Genomic DNA, 22,310 nt, shown 5'->3' on the forward strand with positions numbered 1-22,310 from the left:
TCAATCAATTAAGAAAATTTCTTCTCCAAAACTACATAGTGCTCCTTTAATCTGGAGGATTTTGCTATTTGATTTGAGATCATTTAACTTTTTATTTAAAAGGGATTCAATAGTTAGCTCCCTTGTTCAGAGGGATTTTTGAAATTGTAGCAACAAATATATTGCTTAATTGTTTTAGTTTTATTGAGCAGCCTTCTAAATTTAGCCTCAACATGATCCCTCACAAAACACTACACATGAACAGGTTGAGAACGATAACCTCCACCCACACCTGACAGTATTTTATCTTCAAAAGTCTCACTCTAATATACTTTTCATTAGTCTTTGCGGCCGTGTGTTGCACTTTTCATATTAGAAATGCTCTGCCATGCATTCTGACAATTTCAAAACCACGATCCTATTCGAGAGAAATCCCCTGGGCTGCATCTTCAAGTCTTAACCACAAAGTGCCGTTTTCGAGCTGCCTGTGAATCTGCTCACACTCTCGGCTCATTTCTGCGTTTCATTCTCAAAGCGGATAAAGAAGACACAGCGCAGGTGTTGCACAATGGGGGGGAAAATGGAGACGTATTTATTCCAGAATAAACGGCGGTATAAGTGAGGAGGATGAATGGGGAGATGACTCGAGAGACGCCATCTTTCGAATCTCAAGAATGCATTTGCAGAGATATAAGCAGAGAGGCACGCATGGCTGTAATAGGAACCAGAGTAAAGAAGTTTCATCTCGGGAGTGAAAGCCATACTCACTCTGGAGACAGCAAAAGCTGAAGGCCTAATTCCATACTTGTGTAAGGAGTGGCGTTTGCCAGCACCCATGAAATAGAACTCCAATGCTGTGCAACGCAGTTATAAAACAGAATCCGTTATGGTATGTAAGCTTCGCTCATGCAGAAAGTTGGAGTTTAAAGCGGTGAAGGCTGCTCTGCCAGCAGTGACAGGTTGACTGGCAGACATCATATTGATCTGAGTTAGATATTCGCTCAGAGAGGAGGTTTCACTGATGTAAACTTGATCAGCACCCAGATTAGGAGTTGTTAATCAGACTTCATCATCATTATGGTAATATATCATCATCATCATGACAATGACTCCCATGTGTGGGCTGACAGATGATACAAGATTCCAGCTTTTATGCCAAAAGCGTGTCGCTGAAGCGATCCTCCCCATACACACTGATTACCCCGCAATGATTAAAGGGGCGCTATGTAGTTTTGGAGAAGAAATTCAAACTCAGAATTGTAATATTTACAATATTAATGAGGTAATAATACAAACGCAAAAATAAACAGGCTGTTCTGCAGTGGCAGGGTCCGCCAAATATAAACAAAGTAAAACATTATTAAGTTGCGTTGTCCTTTAAGGTCAGTTTGATCAGTCAGTGAAGATCTTTCTATTTTGATTAAACTGTCTTCCCCAAAACTACATACTGCTCCTTTAATATAAACAAAGCATTGTGGGAAAAAAAACAACATTTAGAAACCAAGAAAGAAAAATAGGCAAAGTGAAGTTAAAGTACATGAAATAACATCTTACAATATGGTCGTAATGAGCAGCCCATTGTCGTGTATTTGAACTGAAGTAATAGATTATATTATTTTCCATCCTGCTACATTAATGAGCATCATCCAGTTAAAGCAATAGCTGATCCTCTTTTAGAAGGCTAATGATGTGGTAGGTCTGCAACGATCAGGAGCTTAATTGTTTCTGGCAACAGATAAACTGAAGCTGGTCTAACAGCACTTCAGCCTCACACTAACAGCGGGCTGGCATTCATCAGCTGGACTTGGCTTTCTTCTTTTGCTCATGCCCAGAACCAAACCAGAGATAATTAAGCTTTTAATCAGCCCGTTTATGCTCTCTACTTTCAGATTTAGTCTGCGGTTTCATTATTTGATTTTTGAAAGTTTTTTAGCAGCAACATGTGGAGAATCAATTCCTTCTATACTATCTACTGCTCCATTATCAGTAACACCTGTGTACTGACAATACAGACTTCACCTCCGTTAAGGTTAGAGGTTATCTCTAGCTAACGAAAAAAATGTCCTGACCTGACATCAGAGTTCACATGGTGAAACAGCACACTGAATACAGCCACTGTGTGTGTGTGTATTGCTGTCCATAGGGGGATGTTGGCATCCCAGGATTGGACGGTATCCCTGGAATCAAGGTCTGGCGCGCACATATTCTGTGTGCTCTTATTCCTATAACTTCATCCAGATCATATATATTTTTTAAATAATTGTTGTTTTGAAGTCATTTATAATTTTTCATCCTTTTTCATCAAAAATCAATCTCTTTTTTTCCCACTTTTTTTGCCATTTTTTTCAACATAATTTGTTTATATGTGTATATTGTGTTTCACTCTCCTTTAGAATACATACATTAGCATCTTTTCATTCATCTTTGTTGAATATGATGTTCTCATGAGCCATATTTGCCAGATATCCAGATAAGTGTGAGTTTGAATTGAAAATTTGAATTAAATGTGAAGTGAAGTCACATGATAATTTGGATTCTGGTCTGTTAATATGGACAACTTTCAGTGATGACTGTGCAAGTTTTCAAAACCACTTTAAAAAGCTGATACTCGACGGGTCTGTCTGGGGAAAAAGCAGCCATAACACAAGAGACTTTCCATAATCTGACATGAATTTAACCCCAGATACAATCTGACCCTCAGTGGCCGCAATAATTCCCCAGCTGAACCCAGCTCCCCCTGAGCTTTTTTGTCGTTAACACTCTGCTTTCTTTCCCAACAGGGTGAAATGGGAGAGCGAGGTGAAAAGGTAAAGCGCTAATACAGATTGCCAAACATTATTGTTAGCATCAGTCTTGATATCCCGCCATGTGTCTGCTTTTACTTCACACAACTTGCAGCTTTCATTTTCCAAAGGTGACTCCCCTGTGAGATTTTGGCCATCAGTGAGTCAGTGATTCAGTGAGTCACGAAAAATGAACCCACTTCTCCAACAAGGCCAAAAAAACTGAACCCACACAATAGCCTCAGTGAGGAAAAGCAGCCTTATTCTCTCCATTCCCTAATTCTGCTCGGTGCCTTTATTCACTGCCTTTGGACAGTGGCGGGTGGGAGGTGTGAACACCGGCCGAGACGAGAGCGAGACAGGCTGGGGAGGGAGGTGGTGACTCAGTGTTCTTCATCGACCACAATACTGGCCTTCAGGCGGTTGTTCTCAATGCTGTTCTGAGTTTTTCTTCAAATCAAAGACTTTTTTCCCCCAAACACACCTGATTTACCGCATATGGGCGCTTAGCCAATCTCCTAGCAACCAGCACTCATAGCCTCATGGGTGTGCTGTGAAGAATTAGCTGGATGCAAATGATGGCTCAACAGAAACTGCATCTAGAGGAAAGTGCTTTGGCGTGAGTTCAGGAAAGTTAGAACTGAATGGTCTGACAGTGTGTTTCTGTATTTGTGTGAGAGGCTGTTTGGTTTTTTCTGGCTTTGCTTTTGTCCTGTAGAGGATCCAAACATTTTGGCTCTTAACCCTTAAACCCTTACTCAAGTACTGTACTTTAGTATGACTTTGAGGTACTTGTACTTTACTTGAGTATTTCAATTACAATAATTCTGATAACTAGAAAAATACTGGATGGATAACACCAATGCCAAGTATGCAGTTTATACATACATGTAAATATATGTTGAATTTACTTTAACTTGTACTTTTGATACTTTAAAGTAATAAAATGGCATAAAATCTACTTAAGTACATTTGATTTTAGATACTTCAAGACTTTCACTCAAGTACTATTCGTATGGGTGACTTTCACTTTTACCAAACTAATATTTTAACACGATATATGTACTTTTATTCAATACGCTAACCTTAATTATGCATAACTTTGAGCCTTAACATAATTTAAACGAGTGAGTTGAATACAACTTCACTCCCCGTACAGTTGTGAATGGGGAAATTAGCTACCAGGCTGTACAGATGTTTATTTCTGCTCTTAAGTTGGCCATTTGAAGAAGGGCCTCAGTGGGGATTGACTTGCTTTTGGAGCCAGCCTCAAGTGGCTGCACGTGGAACTGCAGCTTTTCCGCACTTCTGCGCTGGCTTCATTTTTCAGCCCGAGGGAGCAGCTTGGTTGCGAGCAGACTAACCAAACAGTGATGTTTCCTTCTCAGCCTGAGAGTTTTATAAGCACAAAGACCCCCCAAAAAAGAAAAGATCTATTATTTTATGGTAAACAGCAAGTATTAGAGAAAAATCAGACAACAATAACAATTGCGGAGGCAGAATATGTCTAATATCTTATTTCCAATCTTTTTAATCATGTCGAACCCCTTCTGATGTATCCTGCAAACCCCAGGTTGGGAATCGCAGCTTTAAATTACTCAAAGTTTTTCTTTTTACGAGAGCCAAATCTGTTAATATTAACTGCTGTTTTTGGCTTCTTTATCTAGAGGAGCCAGCAGCCAAATTCAAGGGAGTGTTTTTTCAATCCTGGCTGAATGCTCATAGTCATTCTTACTTCTAACTGATGAATGACGGTGTATCTAAACAGATGGATGCATGATGTCAAACACGGTGTCCAGTGTTGTAAGTTCTTTTGTAATATTCTCCACAAGGACACAACCTTTGTTTTAAAATCCTTGGGACTGCGGTTCATTGCATGACTCACAAACTATTAGGCTATCATTCACTTAATATAAAATCATGTGGATTTATCTAGAGTGAAATGATGATGAGCTCCCCGCCAAAGACAGCAGTAAAATTCACTCCAAAGAGCTATGAGCTTGGTATTTCGCGAGGAGCCAAATATGTTCATATAAATTGTTGTTTTTGGCATTGGGTGCTAACTTGAGAGCCAGCAGGCAGAATCAAGAAAACAATGCTGACCTCTTGCACAAAAAAAAGTGATTGTTTGAGAAGCCTGTTACAGTAGGCTCATTTTATTGAAGATCTGACATCATGAGGATCCACCACCAGCACGCAGGTAGTGGTGAGATACTTATAGAATATATTGTCTGCTGGGAGGGCACCCTGGAGGTCACCATATCATGTTTTATCTACAATAGGGGCATCCAAGAGGGCACTTTTGCAACATTTTTTCCTTTTTTCAAACATGGGGGCACCAGTGCAACTAGCGATCCATAGAGCCACCCCGCTAGCAAGGCTAAAAACAGAACTCACACTCAATCTGTTTCATACAGTTTGGATGGAAACGTTGTGTATCCAGAAGTGAACGTCTTCACAGTTGACGAAAGGAGTTTAAAACCTCAACAGCCCCACAGAGTGTATTACATCACCTGAAGTCACTCATATTTGAACCATGTGTGATGACTCAGTTAGTGACTAAAGTAAATTTAACATGTACAGTGTAATGGGGCTTTTTCTTTACGATCATCCATTACGGTGTTTTAAAAGGCAGTCAATCACAGAAAAAGGAGAATTGTGTGTCAGGCCTGTTCAAACAATCTTGTCATGTAGATTTTAGATTCTCAGCTATCTAATTATCCCAGTTGACACAGTCTTGCAATCAGCAGATTGAATGTGATTTCCTTTGTTTCATCGCAGGGTGACATGGGCGAAGAAGGGCCGAAAGGTGATTTGGGAGAGAAGGTACGTAAATTCTGCTTTGCCTTTCACTCTTTTGGAAATCGCAGGAGGAAACAGCAGGGTGTTGCTGTGGCCGTAAAACATGAGACAAGAAAAAGTTAATGTTAGCCATCTGAGAGGAGATCTGTGGAGAGCAGCAGACATAGCTGAGGTCAAGTGCCATCAGCTGCAGTCAAGGCTGCACAACAGCAATCAGCCTGGCACTTGATGCGTCCGTTGTGCTTAATGTGGACTTAATTGCTATGCTATGCTGACGCTACATTTTCCGGTTGGGTGGCTCCCGCATTAATTTGGGACCATTTATCATCAAGACAGCTTGTCAAGTGTTGGGATCCATTTCCAACGAAAGGCAGAGTGGGGATTCATGTTTCTGTCCAAAAAGCTTTTGTTGTTCTGGAAACGTCTTTTTTTGTTTAGTGTTTTAGCAGTCTGACATCATGTCCAGAGGCAGATTGTGCATCATATCCAGGACTTTGCGCCGCCTTTGCTGTTATTATTTTGTTAAAGCAGCATTTATGAAAACAGTTCACAGCCTTATTTGTACTGGGTGACCTCCGTGATAGATTTTGGGCCTGCTTACATTTCAGATACGAAACAATTAGGGATTGGAATAAAAGCTGCTTCGAAAATGTTGATTCAGCTTCTCATCAGCCCGTGCAAAAGTGGCTCACACTTCTGGGAAAAGATGAAGCTTCTTCCCAGAGTTGCCAAAAAAATGGTAAGATGTTTGCTAGGAAGAGACAGCAGGCACAAATCACACTGGAGATGCTGCTTTTTTTGCTAGAAATACTGAGTTAGGTATGAAAACAAAACATAACTGATGGACCGGCATCGAAGTGGGAGCAGTGTACTCAAAATGTCACTGCCAATTTATTGCTGTTCAGCAGAGAACAACTTTGATAACTTCTCACTTTATGGGTCCTCTGGTTTTTTAAAAGACTGCCGAGCGCGGCTGCCAAGAAAGACACCGTTTGAGGGAAACAGATGCAGGATATCATCTGTGGAAAATGAGTGAACAAAAAGGAAAGTGGAGGGCGATAAAAGTTTGCAGCTCGAGCACCGCTTTGATCTGGCCTACCTTAATGCAGTAAAAGCGGGAGGAAAATGGATTCTGGCTGTGGGAGTGAAAAAGAAAAAGTGGAATTGAGTACAGAGGGAATTCGGACTCCTGTAGCCAGTCACCTGCCATTCATTCTTCAAGAGCATATGCATGTATTTCTCAATAAAAGGAGACAGAAAGTAATGTAAAGGACCTGGAAATAGTGAGGATTTTTGCATTAGTATGGACAGGATTACCTCATCTTGTCAGGATGGAAAAGTGTTATAACATAGTGCGCATATGGCAGAGATCATAGTTTTTCAATCAAGATATAACTCAATATACAGCCAGATGAGTTTACCATATGTCAGACACATCAAGGGCTGATTGATTTTTCAGTGCAAGTCAAAAAAAAAAAGGTCTCATGCATGCATATATACATTCACACTGAGCCTCCTGTCATCACAGTTACGTGTCTGATCAATTGCTCTTTCCCCGATATTATTGTTTCACTGGTGGAAGAGGAAACCAGAGAGCGGAGGGGACAGAGGAGAGGAGGGGAGAACATCTTTAGTCGTCCACGCTGAAGATGCCAAAGTTAACAATACACAGCACGCACTGCGGGGAAAATGTGGTAACACGGGGTGAGAGGTGAGGCAGCGAAAGCTTCGGTATGGTGAGCAGAGAGACCTCAGGGAGTGCAGAGGGGGGAGAGAAATGGCAGCGCGAAGCTTGGCGTGATACAAAGGGAGATTGTTTGGATGGCGGGGGGACCTGCGGAGTGTGAAAGAGACTCAATGACAGGACATGTACGCTCCGCTACGTGCTCGCTCGCTTCTTAAATGCAAATTGAAACCCATCCGCATCCTAAAAGACACAATCTGTTGCTCTCCGGATCACTGTTCATTAATTGGATGTTCTGAGGATTTGGGTTCTGTGGTAGAGGAAGTACTGAGACCCTTTACTAATGTCATACCACAGAATGCACCAACAAGTCCTGATTTTAAGTTACACACTGTATGGTTATCAGCAAAATGTAGTTTAAAATCAAATGTTATGGAACTGCTTTTTACAAGAGAAGCTTGAGAAGGAGATTATTTATAAATGAGGGGAGTTTACCCAGCATGACCGTTCAATCATTGTTTGTTTAAAGGTGCAATATGTAAAACCATTCATACTAAAAACAAACAGGGGGCAGCATATCACCGCTAACTGCTGCTAACTGTAGCTGGCTACGTTAGCTAGTTAGCTCAATTAGCAGCACATCTAGTGGTCCAGACTGGGAACTCGGAGCACCAGGAGAGTGTTGGTGTTTACACACCATTAGCACAGGAATGCTGGAACCGGAATGGGCTGCTGCTAGCTGGTTAGCGTGCTAACTTCAGTAGGTATGGCTCCAACACAGTACATAGACGTCATAATGTCATTTCCTCACCTTCTCTTTTTAATTTTAGTAATTTTTTGAATGTTTTCAGCAAAAATTCTTACATATTGCACCATAAATAAACAGTAGACAGTAAAGGTAACAGTTATGTGATCACATAACTAACGGATAACCTTGTTCATGTGTAACATGCCTCAACAACAAGGTGTTTGGGTTGGATGTACAATATTGAATGTTGAAGTAAACATGTATGTAACGCTGTGCTCCTACCCTCTCACTGAAGTTACATAGGTCGAGCACTAAGACGCTGTACCATCAACATGATTTTGAAGCTGCTATTTTAAGGTCAAAAAGTTACATAATGTTGCTTTAAATGATCAAATGCATGTAGTGAAGAATAAAGCAGTAAGTAACATGTATAATAAATTTGAACAGCGTTGTAAATGTACTCGTCTTTATGCAGCAGTATATATTTATGTAACACATTAGCTGCTGTGTTGCCTTCACAAGCCATCATCAACTGTAGAGAGAAATGTTTCTAACAGCCTCTGCATGTCCATCACTGGCCTCATTTAAAACAAATCATTACCACAGTTAAAAGCTTTAGTTCTAAACCATTTACCTCAGATGCATTCTGCCTAAGTATTTAACTAGCTGTGAAATTAACTGTGACTCTTCTTGTTGAAAAAGCCCGGCCTCAGAGATAGGAAAAAGGTTTGAAAAGTAAACTCTCCCCTTGGTTTTCGGGGGAACTTCCAGGCTGTGAGCGCTTGGCTCTGGCCCGTGTGGCACAGTGGTGGGTATCATTTTTGAATCCTAAGATCCGGTCCAAGCTCTTGTGAACTGGCCGCGTTTCAACTGTCGGCAGGGCCTCTCTGCCCTGGGAGCCAATCATAATCTGTGTTGCCTCACATATATTCTAACTCAGTGACTGAGGTCGATATTCAGCTGAGGCCGCTGAATTTGGTCATCTTCACTAATGACCGTAATATGAAGTAGGAGTCATGTTTTGAGGGCTGCGCTGACATTTAATGGTCACATTTGTCAAAACTCTGTCTCGGCTTCATCGCTCGCTGATTAATGCACTGCATCTCATTCGCTCTCACTTGGCAAACAGCTGGAAAACAGCCTGATTGACTAAGTACACGTTATGAGATCTTCACGCGATTATCTTTAAATGGCATTATGCAGCGACAGTTCTGGGTGCCTATAATGAAGTGGAGCTGTGGTGACAGCTCTCCGTCCGGCTCTGCTCTGCGGTTAAATCACAAGCTGTAGACTCACCATGGTAATTGGCCCAATTGGGACATTTCAGCACTCCGGTGCCACACCTCAGATCACCTCCCAGCTCCACCGCTTTTTCCATCTCATAGTACTTCATTTGGAGGGTTTAACTCGTGAAAACTCTCACTCGGTTCCTGGGTTTGGCGTCAGTTGCGCTAGATCCGTTGTCAGCGGGGTTTATCAGTTCAGCAGCGGGGGAGTGAAGTGTTAATTACTTTGTGTAGCATCATCTGATGCTTGTTTTTCACATGGGTCATGGTGGCGTTTTGATTAAAAGAGTGTGTACCGTGCTGCAAATTCTTAGTTTTCACAATATTAGCTCCTGATCGTCTCATCCTGCTGAGATTAATAATGTGAAAAAAAGGTAATTAAACTTGTATATAGTCCATAGCTCGATAATGAGCTTTACAGGGTGAGATCTTCTGTAGTTTCTTTTATGTATGATGTCACAATGAAGTACAGATGTGAGGCATTCTTACATACCCATCCCTGCCAGAAAGCAACAGGTGTAAACCAGCTCTGACTTTGATGTTTGTTTTGTTGAAACAATTATTCAATCAAGACACAAAGAAGTCAGAATAATGGGCCTTTGTATAAAGTTTACTTTTTTATTGTATTTTTTAGGTCAACCACATCATGATATCCATGTTGTTTCTCAAGTATTTGACCAAAAACATTTTCACTTCATCACATAAAATCATGTGCAGGCCTTTCATTTGTCTTCTATAATGTAATTTGAGGAGCCTGTTTAATGTATCATCTGTCCCCTCAATAAAATATATATGAACATATATAAACCCGTATAAAAATTTGAACGATAAGCTTCAAGATAGGGATAGAGGCACCCTTCGGTATGCAACAAAGCCCAGCTGTAAACAGTAACACATTTTATAGTCTGCAAAAAAAAAAATTGCTGCAATTAAACATGCCTTGTGTGCTATGCATCTTAATGACTCCCATAAAAGGCTGAGGGCGAGAGGCATTCCTTCAGCAACTTCTAAACGCAAGGCGTATGTGTGGAGAAACCACAGCGTCCACACCAGAGCTAAAGACCCAGTCTCCTTCTCCCCGATCCCTTTTCCCACCAACCGCCCATAATTACGCTTATTGGCCCCTTGTTTTATGTATGTTTTTACTGTACACTGCAGAAGTAAAGTAGGAAAGGGCCTGTGTTCTGGATGTCTGGATGACTCTGCTGGAAAAATGTGATATAAGTAGCTCTGTCTGCTTCTGGTTCAATACCCTATCCGAAGAGATGCAGTGATAAAGTTTAAGGTTTAAATGGTTGCCGTTAGTACAGTTTGTCTATCAACCCCCTGTCTTCCGGATTGTGTTAGAATTCATGTCATCACCAGTATGCAGCTGCACCCTGACAGAGTAAAAACAATGAAATGATTCCCAGCACTGTGGCAACTCAAGCTTTACTGCGGAGGTACATTCAGTCTGAACCCTGCTTAGACACAGACAATCTTCTTTCTAATTGGATTTTTACCCAAACAGCAGTTGCTAAATAATGTTCTGCATTGTTTAGTAAAAATAGGTTTCTTCTGTGTTTTTCCAAATGTAATTGCACATTGTATCAGTTCTGATGTGACCTTACAGAAACCCCCATTCAGTCTGTAACTTTTGGACAGTTTTCCTTCTTGTACCTTCCTAATGTTTTGGTTTTTTTTTCTCAGGGAGATGCAGGCTCCTCTGCAGCAGGCATCAAGGTGAGAGCTGAGCTAACGCTAGTGGTGCGTGTCCACAGGGGGTGTCATATGACGCAAGGGCACGCAACGCTCTCTCTTTAAAACAGGCTACACCCGCTGACAACCACGCAAACACTCACTGGCTGCACCCGATTGGACGAGCGCCACTCGTGGGCCGGGATTTCAAACCGGACCGACATGGTGGCTCGTTTGGAAACTTTCTATACATTACAAAGATGGCTCATCCTGTGGACACGTACCATTAACTGTTTTTCATTGTCTGTTTTTGATCCTCATTAGGAGTCATGTGCACCAGCTGTTTTTAGGTCATTAATATCAATAACGTTTTACAAATTACCAAATGCCATCCATTAGGTAAAGCTAACATTAGCTTATACATCAGTTGAAACTAACTAGCCTAGTTCTAAGAACTAGAGAAGGACCTAAGGAGTAACCCTACCAATGTTATACATTAAAGTGTATCTAAAGATGCATTGTGGGTAATGTAGGCGCCAGGATATGAAAAGCAGTTCACTAGCATTACACTATACCACTGTTGGACTCGTTATAAGACGGCAGAACCAGAGCTATCACCTTTTTATTCAACATATTCTTTCTCCTTTTCAATATTTGGTGCCTACATGACCCACAATGCAACTTAACCACTGAGTGACATCACTGGAAGCAATTTTCATCAGATTACAGTCGTTCCTCTGGAGCCACTAAAGGCTTTCTCCTACTTTTTTCACATATGCGGCAGTACTCACCAAAAGACCTGTAAAGACACTTTAATGTGTAAAACTGGAGGGGTTACCCTTTAATGCACAGACGTAGTAATATATTTATGGCTAGCTGGTGCAGCTCAATCCAGACATGGAGCAGCTGTAAAGAAAACTCTTTGCATGTATTACAGGGCGAACCTGGAGAGCCTGGACGAAGCGGATATAAGGTAATAACTGTTCACACAATTGACACAGAGTAGACAGAAATAGCTGTAGCAGTGATGGTAGTACAGTTCAAATACTTAATATAACTATATTTTATTGAGTATATAGATGTTTGTTAATGTTAATAATGGTTTCTGTGTTGATAAGTTACGATGCAAATAAATATCAACTAACTGGCCGAAGATGGAGATCATCACTGTGAATGCACACATCTAAAGTTATTTTAAATGTAGATGTCTGTTGTGTGAGAGCAAATAGTTTGGATAAGGGCATTCCTCACTCAGTTGAGCCTCACTGTTTAGGATGGTTGGACATGGGGGGCTCACTGAGCAGAACCCAGCCTGAACTTCAGTACATCACAGTGCTCCAACTCATTTTACATTTACTTTGGCCTGATACTTGTTTTGAACCGCTGTAAGGGTCGCAGATATCATACTAACATACTGGATACACTAAATCTGTTGGATGTGTTCGCTCCATTTTCACTGTAACCTGTAAATGTCGGTTTAGAGTCTCGAACCATCAGGACGTCCCATTACTTTGCTTTGCATCAGTCCAGCTACACAAGTTTTTTATTGTGAGCCGTGTTTGTTTGTATGACCTTTCTCTCCTAGCCTGTTTTTATTCCAGCATTTAACACACCTTCTCGGCCAAGAAAGGAAATCGGAAGAATGTTGTTAAAGAAACAGTTGCTGATGAGAAGCTACTTAAACAAGCATGCAGCAGAAGAGGAGCTATTTTGCCTCAAAATAAAAGCCATTACTTGTCCCTTGACCAGGCTGCTGCCAAGATTACACCAGCGCTCCATCTAATTACACTTTTTAATCCCAAGTGCTGCACCCCATTAATTTCCCCTCTCTTTTTCTCTGTTTGGACAAACTGGTTCCAGGCAGGCAGAAGGGCTTTTAGCAAATGTCTTTTTTCTGCTGTGCTGCAAAGAAAGCGTGGCTCGTGGCCTCACTAATTTTTTTAACTGCTTTATCTCATCTCTCATTTTACAGCCATTCTGCTTGTGCTGACACACTTACCAAGTTGTATTTCTCGTCTAAACGGCGATCACGAGATTGAGTCGTCGTTCCCCCATTAAATATTACCGTTGGACGGCAATCAGTTGTTGGTGAAGGGGTCGTCCACGAGAAAGACTTTTATTCATTAGTTTTACAATGCTTTCATTAGCCACAATGGAAATTTACAGCCCTCTCTCTGATCCCCAGAGTGCCATTCCAGTTGATCATTCTCGTGCGGTGCTAATCATTTCTTTTCATATGCCATAAATACAATGGTCTTAATAGAGCGTTAAATTATCCAGAGTCGGAGATGTTGTTTTGAAAGTCTCGCAGAGGCGTCACAAGGGACTCGACCTCTGATTTTTCCACCGTCGAATCAAATGACTGCGCGTTACTCAAACTTGCATGTAATGGGAGTCTGGAGTTCTCAACTTGACAATGACCCGACCTTGGTAAAGGGAGGAATAAGCCAACTCTGGGCTTCCAGCGCTGCCAAACTCTAACGACCTTGAAGCCACGGCAGCTCTCTCGAACAGTTTTTGCAACTTTAATCCAAAGTATCTGACAGTTGTTCCTTCCAGAAACCAGAACTTTTCACACCTGCCCAAACCAATAAAATCATAAAGAAAATAAGACTCCGCTGCACTCTGTGAAGGGTTGAGTGTTATAACAAGCACTAATCACACCGTCAAGCCACGGCTGCATGTGTTGGTTTGAAAGTGCATGCGTAGTGTCTTCTGCTAGTGCTTACATGCAACGTACGGACAGCAGGCCACTTTTCAGAACGACAGCAGCTTAGATAGCCAGGGAAAACACAAATAGAAAATAAGGTGTGAGGCTGATAGAACCCCGAAGAGCCTACAAATGAGGCTCGACTCAGCTTAGCCTGGCTTGGCTGTAACATGTCACACTCTTCCTGTGTAGGGAGAGCCAGGACTTCCAGGGCTGCCTGGACTCCCAGGGATAAAGGTAAATGCTTTGCTGTTTTTGTCACCAGTCATTCCCCCGGTGTTGTCCCTGTCCATCCCCTCCAGCCCATCTGTAGCAGCGTGCAGAGCAAAACTCGGCTGCCTCGTGCGTGACACATTGAGGTCTCACGATCTTGCTTTTCCCGCTGTACTTACCTCCATCTGCTTGAGTGGCAGAGGCGCAGCGATACCTGTTCACACTCAGGAGCTCAGGCAAACTGACAAGATCAAATAAGTTGATGCTTTTGATTTTTAACGGGCCAGAACTCGGCAAGAAAACTGTCTCATTACGGTTTGTGAATAGCGTTTTTAATGATTTGGGAGAGTGCATCCCTGGCAACAACTTCAGGCTACCTCCTCGAAGTGGCATCAAGAGACTCGAGGCAAAATGTGTCAAAACTGCAGCTTGTTAATGAGAGGAAGTTTGATTTGCATTTTTCCAACTCTGATTTTATTTTAGTTCCAGGTGCACTATGTCGTTTTGGGGAAGAACTTTAAATCATAAGAGAAAGATCTTCATTGACTGATTTTTTAATGCCTAAACAAGCTAAATAAACAAATTATTTGTTTTCATGACTGAATAAACAAACTGACCTTAAAGAACAACACAGTTTCATACTGTTTTACTTTGTTTATATGTGGCGGACCCTGCCACTTTTCTAGCTTTAAACAGTGTTCTTGGGACCTTATTTTCCTCTGAGAACAGCTTGTTTATTCAGTTATGGAAAAAAAAAATTGTATTATTACCTCATTAATATTGTAAATGTAAAGATTCTGAGTTTGAATTTCTTCTCCGAAACCTCATAGTGCCCCTTTAAGGTGCTTTATTTTTACTGTATCATAAAAAACGAACAGCAGATGGTGAGCTCAGCGCACAAAAAGGCACTTTATAATTCACTGCCATCTTTATGCCTTGAGAAAAACAACCAGCTCGACGTATCTCAGGATCATTAGCTTGAAACATAACATGTGAATGCGAGGAATGCTCACACGGGCATGACGGGATGATGCTTGTTTCTGCTTCGGTTTTGTTTGTCTCCTCTTGTGTGCTTGTAATGGGCTTGCCTTGTAAAAAAAAAAAAAAAAACCCAAAAACCCCTTTCATTTTACATTTTATATACTCCTGTTTTTACTTAAGAGGCCTGAATGCTTGATGGATTCTAACAATATTTTGCTAACGTAGCACCCGCAGGTTCTGAGCTCGGCTTGCACTTTGTTCCGCTCTGCATTCTTGGCTGTTTTATCCAATCAGAGTCTAAACGCTTGAGAGGCAAGTGTCCATTACCTCTCCAAAGGCTTCCAGCGTGTTGAAACTACTGTAGGTGGGAACTCTGGTTGCAGATGGTGAAGAAATACACTCCAATGAAGTTCTTTCGCAATCAAATGTAATAAATCAAATTGAATATCGCACCTCATACTGGAGGCTCGCTCCTCGTGAGTGAAAGTGCAAATGCAAAAAAAAGTTCAGGCTTCCTCAGAAGTGGCAGAGAACCTGGTTTTTGCACACACTTAAGCAGAAAGCCTCGGTGTGCTCTGATGAGTTTCTAACAAGGTCAGTCGTAACGTCTATTAAGGCTCATAAGAGGGAGTCATTAATGGACGTGAAACCAGGGGATAGATTAACAAGCCGCTGATGATTTATGCCTGTGTGTGTGTGTGTGTGTGTGTGTGTGTGTGTGTGATTTATGCATGTCCCTGAGTGTGTGTTTGTGTGCATGCCTGTCGTTTTGAATATGTTTGGCCATGCATCTTGTGTATGTGTTTAGCGCTCATTAGCAGCGGGTGGAGGCAGCGCTACACCAGGAATTCCATGTGGAAAATTGAGTAATATTTGCTGATTTTTTCGGTTTTTTTTAGGGTGAGCCTGGATTCCTCGGTCCCCAGGGAGAGCCGGGGCTTCCAGGACTCCCAGGAACTAAGGTGAGGTGACTTCAGCCTTCAACAGCAGCCCTGTTTGACACAATGCGAGAAGTTTTCTCTGGGTTTATGGTGTTGTTATCCATTAGTGTGTATAGTTTTGGAGAGGAAATTCAAACTCATAATTGTAATATTTACAATACTAATGAGGTAATAATGCAAACTCAGAAATATTTATCTTTTCCATGACTGAATAAACAAGCTGTTCTCAGAGGAAAATAAGGTCGACAGAACACTGGTTGAAGCTAGAAAGGTGGCAGGGTCCGCCACATATAAACAAAGTCATGACAACAAAGAGGTTTTTTTTTTATTTAGCTTGTTTAGGCATAAAAAAAACAGTCAATGAAGATCTTTCTCTATCTATCCCAAAACTCTACAGTGCACCTTTAATGTGATTAAGCCTCCGTTTCTTCAAAATATCACTTGGAAGTGGTCGGAACGAGCTTATCCCCGCCTCTCCCTTTAGGTCGAGACATTATCACACCAAGGAGCCAGCAGTGATAATTCAGACTCACTAGAATTAATGTTTGCAGTTTGCATCAGGCTGTTTGCAGTGCATTTATAGCCAAGATAAATAAGTATATAAGTCAGCTGAAAGAAGGAGCGTAGCAGCACTTATTTCATCTGATGTTTTTTTCCTTGTGTTTAGGTCTGCTTTCAGGTTTGACAGGTTTATTTTCGAGTCTGTGCCGTTAAGTTATCATTAGTGAGCGATTATTTGGAGAGAAAACCTAAAACCTAAACGACTCAAAACGGCTCAATAATGCTCGTGTCCCACTTGGCTGTAAGGAGCAGCAATAAGTAGCAGAGAGTATGGGCTCTGGGTTATACCACATCCCCCTCTATTGGCTGCCGTGAGTCACTTCACATTGCCAGTCAATGCACACTCATGCATGAGAATTTGCATTTTTCTGTAAATACTGAACTTGAGGACACAGACGTCTGCTGCAGGTGAAGGTTTTTGGGCTTTTTGTTCAGAGTTACATTTCAACCTTGTCGAGGGTCACAATCTACCGGGTAGCAGACCGTGCTGAGTCAGCATGAGTATCTACAATTCACTATGTAAATCTGTCGAGTAAGCAAAACTCATCAGAAGGGTAGCGGATGTCCTCCGTGTCAATACTGCTTTATGTCAAGTTTATACCTGATGTTCGAGAGACGCATCACAGCGCTTTCGCTCACGAAGATGGAGAAACTCGTTCTCAAACACATTTATTTCAAACATTGTGCAGGAGAACAGCAATTACTTACCTTTCTTCTGTCTGTTAAGGGCGAGAGAGGCGACCACGGGCCCCCAGGAAAGGGTGAAAGAGGAGAAATTGGACCCTTTGGACCAAAGGTCAGTTGTCTAAAGGTGCAATATGTAAGAATTGGCCACCTGTTGAATTTGTACACACAGGAGGTAGGATATCACCAGAGTTACCTCTACCTGATGCTAACTGTAGCTGCTGTTGTAACAGTTGTCTCAGCTAGCCGTGCAGCGAGCGCTCCGACTGGTGTTATGAAATAGGTCGAGCCTGGGCTAGCTGGTTAGCGTGCTAACTTCAGTAGATATCTCTGCAAAACAGTACGTAGACATCATTGGTATAACACCAAAACTCTTCTTTCTTCACATTCTGTTGATAACTTCAGTAAGTTTTTGAATGTTCTCATCTAAAATGTGTATACATTGCACCTTTAAAGGCCTGTTTGCACACTAAAATGATATGAATTAAACAAGCCGGATCATTCAGCAGTTTGTCACTACTTGTTCACTGAAGTCTTTCCACCCATGTCAGTCAAAGACTTCTGCTGCCATCTAGAGCCTCGCTCATTTAAGCACACGCTATAAAGAGTTACGAGGAGAGTGCATCCTCAGAGCGAGGGTTCTTTCAAGTCATCAAATATTCAGTGATGTTAACAAAGAGAGGCGGCTAAACCACCACAGCCTTGTAATAAGTTCAAGTCCCTCCCAGGAGAATATGTAAAGTAAACCGAATTTAAATGAGTTTACCATTGTTTATGTCTGGCAGGTAGCTGAAGCTCCAGTCTAAACTTAGACGACCCACAGATCTGTTTCACATCCTATCCGAAACCCCCAAAGTGAACCCCGTTGCTTTATCAACGCCAGAGTTCAAATAAACACTTCCTCCACTGCTCGGCAGTTATGGCATATTAAAAGCTGCTTTTTTCAGTGCAGCTGACTGTGTCGCTCCCTCAGGAGGAGTTCAAGACGCCCATGATATTTCCTCTGAGAAATATAAATGCATTGAATTTTACATGAAGAATTTGCTTGAACCCATTAAGACGGTTTGCTTTATTTTTTTCAATTTATGTTTATGTCTCAAGTACTTAGCAATTATTTTTATAGCGTCCCTCAAATCATGACTCTTTGCTTTGTTTTCGTGCCAATGGCAGGGTTCACAAGGAGAATCTGGTGCACCTGGTTCTAAAGGGTCAAAGGTGAGCACGGCAGCTATGTTTTCTTTACATCTGGAGAACACGGCATCCTAATTAGCTTATCCTCTAATGAGATTTTGCAGGTGATCCAGATCTTGGATTTCCTCCATTTGAGGTTTTCTGTTGTTTTAGTCACTAATGTGAGGAAATAAAACCCTGTAGACAAACAGTAAGCACATGTGAAACTACATAGCTGCAGACTTGAAGGTTTAGTAATTCATTGTAACACTAATTATTATTGGTGTTGATGTACTTTCACTCCAGGTTTCTCCAGTTTATTTAAAAAGCTGTTCTTTAAAATAAAGCAGATGATAAAAAGTGAATTATTATACATCATACTTTGTTGTGATGCAACATAACTTGTTGAACCACAATAATAAGAATAAGAAATAAGAATAATACTGTATCTGCAATTATCTGAGGCCATTATAAAGTTGTAGTGATATTAGTAATGGCAATTCTGTTTGTTTTCTCACATCAGGGGGAGACTGGAGATAAAGGAGACTTTGGATCTGTCGGCCCGAGGGTAAGCAATTATATTAACTAAGATAAACGCCTCTATTATCCCCATTCTTGACTGATTTCTTAATGCTGCATGCTGAGAAACATTCAAAACCTCAATTTCCCACGACATGCTACACTGCTGGCACTTACTATTAGTGTAACAACCTACCGACTACCACTGGGGGGCAGCAGTCAGACCTCAGCAGTTTTGGGAAAGGAGGCACAATGATATTGGTGTTATGTTGCTCTGATGTTACTCGTGAGTCAGGTGTACAGTATGAAAGACAAGGCAGGAAAATTGTACATTTAAAAAAAGACAGTGATTTTAGCATTTGTTCCAGCCCCCTGTCCATCTATGTCTTAAAGCCAATATCAGTGCTAGATGGACGAAATTCAGTATTTTCTCTTTCCAACACCACATTTTTAAAATGTGTTTCTGAATGTCAATAATGTGCAGGGGCCCCCCGGGCAGAAGGGAGACCAAGGAGCCACTGAAATCATCGACTACAATGGAAACATTCAGGAGGCTTTACAGGTCAGACCACTCATTACTTAACTCAGATCATTGTTCGCATTCCTGCTGTAAATAGTGCTGTATTTTGACATAATTCTGGTTTAAAGTCTACTATAAGCTGAGTCAATCTTTTAAGTATGATAGACCTGCCTCATGTTTTCAAATTACTATGTCTGTGGTTCATAAGAAAATATAAAATGTCTTCCTTAAATTAAGGCTGTTCAGGGTATGTCCTCTACAGATAAAAGGCTGACATCTTTCATCATTCTTTAATAAATAGCTAATTATGAGGGTGTGCCGAAATGTGCTGACACAAAGGTTTCCTCTCTGTGTGACCTCTGGATTCTTATCTCTCACCTCCTCCCCATTTCCACTCCTTTGGCCCACTGCAGAAGATTACCACTATTACAGTAACGGTAATTCGGCTCTGTGTATTCTGTGTATTCTTGTGTCGTCTTCACAAGTGATTCATCTTCGTCCTCGCATGGGCCCAACCCAGTCCCCACCTTGGTTTGCCCCGCCTTGTTGTATTTGTGCTCCATCAGCCGGCAACATGTTTGCTTAACAGCGAATGAGACATTGTTCAGTGCTGCGTTTATGCTTCTGTGTGACTGACGGGCTGCCTGAGTTGTTGGTCGTCTCCTGAATGTCAGTAAAACATCCTTTTTAAAGCAACATTCTGTAGAAATTGGCATTTTGTGTGATTTGTGCTAACTACAAACAAAACTCATTACGTCATAACGATGTTAAGTCCTGAAAACTTTACTGTTGAAGTAAACATGTATGTAACGCTGTGATCCTCCCCTCTTACTGGAGTTACATAGTGCAGAAACAAGTGATAGGAGGGCGGAGTGGCTGAGACAGAGACACCATCACCCTATTACAAGACACTGTGCCATTAACATGATTTTGAAGCTGTTATTTTAAGGTCAAAAAGTTACATAATGTTGCTTTAAACAACCTCTGAGAAGGGGTTTTCCAAAACTCACTCAGTCCACTTTTGGGCAAAAATCATACCATGTTCAGTGCAGTCACAGTTATTATGTTGAGGCTATATTGCCAAGCAGGCAACTGCCCCATAACTCCAGGGCCCTGGTTTATGTTAAAATAATCAGTGTTGTTAAAGGTTCCCCTCAAGTCATACTTGAGTTTAAGAAATGATATTATGTTAAAATGTTGCTTTGGTAAAAGTGAAAGTCACCCATACAAATAGTACTCGAGTAAAAGTCTTAAAGTATCTGACATGAAATGCACTTAAGTGTCAAAGTTGTACATAAGTACAGAACTTTAGTTAAGTTCTTCACTTCAACTTCTGTTCACTGCAAATCAACTTACATTTTTTTAAAGGTGCAATGTGTAAGAATTTTAGTTTCAAACATTCAAAAATGAACAGACTGGGAAGAAATAAGAGTTTTGGTGTTGGTGTATTATATTGCAGAGAGCTCCGATTCCAGACCACTAACTGCAAGGCTAACTGAGCTAACCACTGGCAGCTACAGTTAGCAGCAGTTAGCGGTTACTCTGGTGATATGCTGCCCCCTATTTGTTTATGTAGGAGTATAAATGTGTGTGGTGGCCAATTCTTACATATTGCACCTTTAAAGTTTTCTTTTATTCACTGTATCCTTTATCCCAAGCTACCACTGGTTGTAGCATTCCACAACAAAACACTAAATCTTTAAGCTCAGCTTGTTTGAAACTGATGGTTTAATTCAAATGTGATCATAATCAAAATATGCACCACTCACCTGTTAATGATCATATTTATATTCTCTAGTTAACATGTTTTTGACTTTGGCATGTGTCCTTCAGTTGAGCGTCATAATTCATAACCGATTGCTAACATTTATGAGCTGTTTGCAAGTCATTTCATTGTGATGGTCAGCTCCGTTGTTAAAGAAATATAGTTGCTTGTATTTAATCCATAAGTTTATATTGAGTTGATTAATCCCACTCAAAAGTGTATTCAGTCCGTTGAGTAGAAATCTTGATTCTCCTCCTGGATCTCTCATGTGTTCAGGGTCCTCCTGGACCTCAAGGGCCAATGGGACCTCAGGGCACAAAGGTAAACTCTATTTTTCCCATCTCATCTAAAATTTTGGATTTTTTACTTACATGTGCACTTTCTAAACCCAACAAAATAACAAGTTATAACTGTCCAACAATTGCAAAACCAAACAGGCAACAGCTGCATTTTTATTGTGTTCCTCAAATGTCTTTTAATCCTCTTTCAGGGGGATCGTGGTATGCCTGGTCTCCCTGGACTCGATGGTGAAAGAGTGAGTTCATCATCATCCTAAAAACATCCGCTTTACATGAATTGATATTTGCTAAAGAGTCCAGCAGGTCAGAGTGGGTTTTCAGAGAACAGGGAGTAAGTTAATACATATGCAGATGATACTGCCTTGTTGAGTCTCCTATATGGTGGGGAGGAGGAACATTGGCTACTTCCTAAATGGGTGTGAGAAGTCAAACCTTCTCCTTAACACCTCTAAAACAAAGAAGGTGTCCACTGATTTTAAAACGAGCCTTCAGGACTGTAAGGTTGTGATTTCACTATACAGTCACCGTCCTCAGCCTTTAACCCTCTGTGTGTTGATCTTTGCCCCTCCACTTTCAGGGCTACAAAGGTTCCAAAGGAGACATGGGAATGCCCGGAGCTTCAGGAGAGAAAGGGGGAACTGGTTTACCTGGTCTACCTGTAAGAATCCACGTATATAGTCTGACTATTTTCTAAGACTCTGAAAAATCTTTGTTGATGGTCATGATAACACTTCAACCATCTTGTCAGATACAAGCTACACATGTCTCATGAATCTTTTTTTCCTAAGGGTGTCAACGGGTTCAAAGGGGACAAGGGAGATTCAGGTCTACCAGGTCCTCAAGGTCCCTCAGTAAGTCACATTAAGTCGAGACATTAAATATTATGACTCCATGAACATACTCGAGCCTTAAACATGCTGTTTAGTGCAAACGTTGACACTGGTAATGTGAACTGCAGTTAAAGCACTTGTAGTAATACAAGATCTAT

General features: G+C 41.2%; 1 protein-coding gene across 1 annotated transcript in view; it reads left to right on the plus strand.

The window, feature by feature from the left end:
* The window catches only part of LOC141003261 (uncharacterized), a 149,610-nt gene that overhangs the window by 116,831 nt on the left and 10,469 nt on the right, over positions 1–22,310 (plus strand). The window contains exons 12-27 of the mRNA XM_073474569.1: positions 2,123–2,167; positions 2,760–2,786; positions 5,544–5,588; positions 10,972–11,004; positions 11,897–11,932; positions 13,862–13,906; positions 15,763–15,825; positions 17,093–17,161; positions 18,220–18,264; positions 18,743–18,787; positions 19,223–19,300; positions 19,672–19,695; positions 21,300–21,344; positions 21,514–21,558; positions 21,900–21,980; positions 22,111–22,173. Of these exons, the coding sequence (XP_073330670.1) occupies positions 2,123–2,167; positions 2,760–2,786; positions 5,544–5,588; positions 10,972–11,004; positions 11,897–11,932; positions 13,862–13,906; positions 15,763–15,825; positions 17,093–17,161; positions 18,220–18,264; positions 18,743–18,787; positions 19,223–19,300; positions 19,672–19,695; positions 21,300–21,344; positions 21,514–21,558; positions 21,900–21,980; positions 22,111–22,173 (789 nt within the window). The remainder of the gene's footprint in view (positions 1–2,122; positions 2,168–2,759; positions 2,787–5,543; positions 5,589–10,971; positions 11,005–11,896; positions 11,933–13,861; positions 13,907–15,762; positions 15,826–17,092; positions 17,162–18,219; positions 18,265–18,742; positions 18,788–19,222; positions 19,301–19,671; positions 19,696–21,299; positions 21,345–21,513; positions 21,559–21,899; positions 21,981–22,110; positions 22,174–22,310) is intronic.

This window comes from Pagrus major, chromosome 10, assembly GCF_040436345.1.
Source record: "Pagrus major chromosome 10, Pma_NU_1.0".
NCBI lineage: Eukaryota > Metazoa > Chordata > Actinopteri > Spariformes > Sparidae > Pagrus > Pagrus major.